Source organism: Salvelinus alpinus, chromosome 7 (genome assembly GCF_045679555.1).
Source record: "Salvelinus alpinus chromosome 7, SLU_Salpinus.1, whole genome shotgun sequence".
NCBI lineage: Eukaryota > Metazoa > Chordata > Actinopteri > Salmoniformes > Salmonidae > Salvelinus > Salvelinus alpinus.
The window spans coordinates 69,920,715-69,924,583 of NC_092092.1; the positions used below are offsets into that span (position 1 = coordinate 69,920,715).

General features: G+C 40.2%; 1 protein-coding gene across 1 annotated transcript; it reads left to right on the top strand.

Moving 5' to 3' along the window:
- The first annotated feature begins 227 nt into the window (after positions 1-227).
- Positions 228-2,750, top strand: mmgt1 (membrane magnesium transporter 1). The gene is made up of 4 exons (XM_071411468.1): positions 228-628; positions 1,369-1,421; positions 1,535-1,638; positions 1,766-2,750. The coding sequence occupies exons 1-4, from the start codon at positions 544-546 to the stop codon at positions 1,920-1,922; spliced, it is 399 nt and encodes a 132-aa protein (XP_071267569.1). The 5' UTR covers positions 228-543; the 3' UTR covers positions 1,923-2,750.
- The last annotated feature ends 1,119 nt before the right edge of the window (positions 2,751-3,869 follow it).

Sequence of the window (3,869 nt, forward strand, 5' to 3'; positions counted from 1 at the left end):
ATGGAATTGCTTATTTTCTATGTGAGGCTTATTTTGTCAAATAATAAGGTTGTTACGAATGAACTGATATAAGTAAACGCACGTGGCATTTTGGGCAAATAAAAAAAACTACTTCATATCTGAGTTGTGCCTGTTGTTAGAGAAAGATAGAGGACTCGTTTTAGTATGGACATTGCCATTGAAGGCTTCCACCATTTTAAAGTAGTCAACTGGGTGGGGATTCCTATGAGTTGGGAGAAATCAGCCAATAAAGAAGAAGGCATTTGACTACTTTGGGGAAATTATCAGGAGATGTAGTATTTAATTATGGATTTCATTTCCTTAGTGAGATTATAATATTGAGAACATTGGGTAGGTTTAGGCCTTCCGTCTCTGGTCTACACTCCAGTCCAGTTGGTTGCGGTAAAGCACCTTAAAGTTGGTTGCCATCCGACATTTAAAAAATCCCCAGAAGAAGAAGAAAAGCTCAATATCTCACTTCCGGGTTCATCTTCATCGCTTACGACATTTTGTAGCGACACTGTTCATTTCCTTTCTTTCCTCATGAAGATGGCTTCGTCTTTTTGGAAAGGTGTTGTATGTGTTGGTCTATTTGCCTTGGCTCATGCAGCTTTCTCCGCGGCGCAACGTAAGTGCGATATCAAAAAAGAAGATAAACATATCTGGGTTTTTATTTTGCTGTTTAGATCAAAATCCACATAGATATTAGCCATGCAGTGAACTGCGGCCTGTCAACTAGCGCGAGCTAGCTAGCTAATTTCCATTCCACATCAGCCAAAACAGTTTAGCAAGCAATGGAAATGAGTTAATATGCCAGACATGTCTAACTACTAACTAGCTATTTAGTTAGTTAGCTACTTAACATATCATATGATTGTCACTGCAAGCAGCTAAAGTAGCTAACAATGGGCTTTTCGACAGTGCAGGCGACTGCTGACTGATCTACAAATAAATAGTCATTGTTTGTAGATCAGTCAATGTCTGCTTGCCAACGCGATATGTTAGTACAATGTTAGCATAAAATATATATATTTTTTAAATTTACTAACTAAGCCTTCGTTAAAATGAAAACAAGGAAGCTATCCTCCCTAAGCCCAAGTAAGTTACTATCTAACAGTTATGCAAATTAGATTGCAACATCTGGGGTGTAATCATTAGTCCAAACAGTTCCGTTTTGCAAATAAAACTATTTGACAAATTCAGATAGGGGTCTCCCCATTTCGTTTGCTTCCGTTTAAGAAACGTTTAGCCACAAACCGCGGAGTGAATATACCCCTGTTATGGATGGAACTAGGCTACCAACTTGTTTTGGTCTTAACTGTAGCCACATTGCTTCGTGTGATAAATGTTATTCTCTTCTACCACCAGATCGATCCTACATGCGTCTGACAGAAAAAGAAAATGAAACCCTACCAGTAGATGTAAGTTATTTAATACTGTTGTAGCTAGTTACATTCTATTTATTTTATTCTTTGATGTTTATCTCTTGTATTCATTGTTCCGTTTGCTACATTGTTTTCATTTTGTTTTGCAGATTGTCTTACAGACTTTGTTAGCGTTTGTTCTGACCATTTATGGTATAGTCCACATCGCGGGAGAGTTCAAAGAAATGGATGCCTCCTCAGAGCTGAAAAACAAGTAAGCCACCATTTCATATTAGTCATAGACTTTCCTATATGGATAGCCCTATGTTATTGACCCATCTCACTGAAAACATAATGAGTATAGTTTAAACTTGACTCAATGCCCTCTTCCCGTTTCTCAGGACATTTGACACGTTGAGGAACCACCCATCTTTCTACATGTTCAATCATCGGGGTAGGGTGCTCTTCCGCTCCCCCGACCAAGAGGCTTCCGCTGTCCCGAACCCACAGGCCCTGCCCAACCCCCTGCGGCTTCGCAAGCTGGAGCATTTGCACTGAGACTGGCCTTCTCTGCCCACATGTCTTTATTTCTGTGCAGATGAGCTTATTGGTTAGATGGAGGGTAATTTATCCCACTTTTAATTTGTCTTTGTACATATATTAATATGCTGTACAAATTTGCATCTTTCCATAAATGTGGTTACCATATTTAACTCCTGACTGTGCCAACCAACCCCTCAGTTTTTCAGGCATATTTGTTTGTATATAATTGTTATTGCTTAGGAGTTGTAAGGATTTGACACCTCATCCCCTACCCCTTCCTAACAGCATGGGGGAAATGTTCCCCTTTGTTGGACAAGGGGCATAATAGAATGTTTTATGTTTGCCACACATATGTCTATCATGAGCAGCTGTCTGGAACTATTTATTTCATATTTTATCTGCAGATATGAGATTTGTTTTATGGAGTAAAAAGCCTTCACTTCAGTTAAAGAATTCATGACCATTCATTATGCCGATCTGTTGCAAAACGTTTCTTAAATGGAAGCAAATGAAGCGAGGAGGGACTAATCTGAATTTGTCCAATTGAAACACTCTTGTTTAAATGATTACACCCCTGATCTCCTGGAGTTTGAAATTAGGCTTTTGAGCTTATTCTGTATGCAATAAAGAGTTATTACAGTCAGAGTCACAAACGTCAAGCCTGAAGGGTGCAGCATGGAAAGCAGAGTAAGGCAGTGTTCCAGAAATGCTAATGATACTATGAACACTAAGTAGAGACTAATGGTACATTAATTTGAGGCAATGTATTTTTTTTCTTCATTTTACATTTTGGTTAAGATTAACTCCCTGTTTTTAAATTAATAAAATCATACTGAGATTTTATCAATGTCCGGCTGCATGTTCTTTTGATGCATTTTATTTCTGCATTTATTGGTCAAAGGGAACTAAATGCATGTAATGTCTTGCACATACACTACAGTTTATATATACAAAAGTATGTGGACACCCCTTTATATTAGTGGGTTTGGCTATTTCAGCCTCACCCATTGCATAAAATTGAGCACACAGCCATACAATCTCCATAGCCTAACATTGGCAGAACGGCCTTCCTGAAGAGCTCAGTGACTTTCAATGTGACACCGTCACAGGATGCCACCTTTCCAACAAGTCAGTTCGTCATATTTCTGCCCTGGTAGAGCTGCTCTGGTCAACTAAATTTTATTTGTCATGTGCCGAATACAACAAGTGTAAACGTATTTTAAATTTAACTAGGCAAGTCAGTTAAGAACAAATTCTTCCGAGGAACAGTGGGTTAACTGCCTCGTTCAGGGGCACAACGACAGATTTTTTACATTGTCAGCTCGGGGATTCGATCCAGCAACCTTCCTGTTACTGGTCCAATGCTCTAACCACTAGGATACCTGCTGCCTGACCATACAGTGAAATGCTTATTTTACAAGCCCTTCACCAACAATGCAGTTTTCATAAAAAATAATAATTAAAGAGCAGCAGTAAATAACACTAGCAGGGCTATATACAGGGGGTACTGGTACAGAGTCAATGTGGAGGCTATATACAGGGGGTACCGGTACAGAGTCAATGTGGAGGCTATATACAGGGGGCACTGGTACAGAGTCAATGTGGAGGCTATATACAGGGGGCACTGGTACAGAGTAAATGTGGAGGCTATATACAGGAGTACCGGTACAGAGTCAATGTGCGGAGGCACCGGTGTCGAGGTAATTGAGGTAATATGTACATGTAGGTAGAGTTATTAAATTGACTATGCATAGATAATAACAGAGAGTAGCAGCAGCGTAGAAGAGGGTGGGGGGAGGGCAATGCAAATAGTCCGGGTTGCCATTTGATTAGCTGTTCAGGAGTCTTATGGCTTGGGGGTAGAAGCTGTTTAGAAGCCTCTTGGACCTAGACTTGGCGCTCCGGTACCGCTTGCCATGCGGTAGCAGAGAGAACAGTCTATGACTAGGGTGGCTGGAGTCT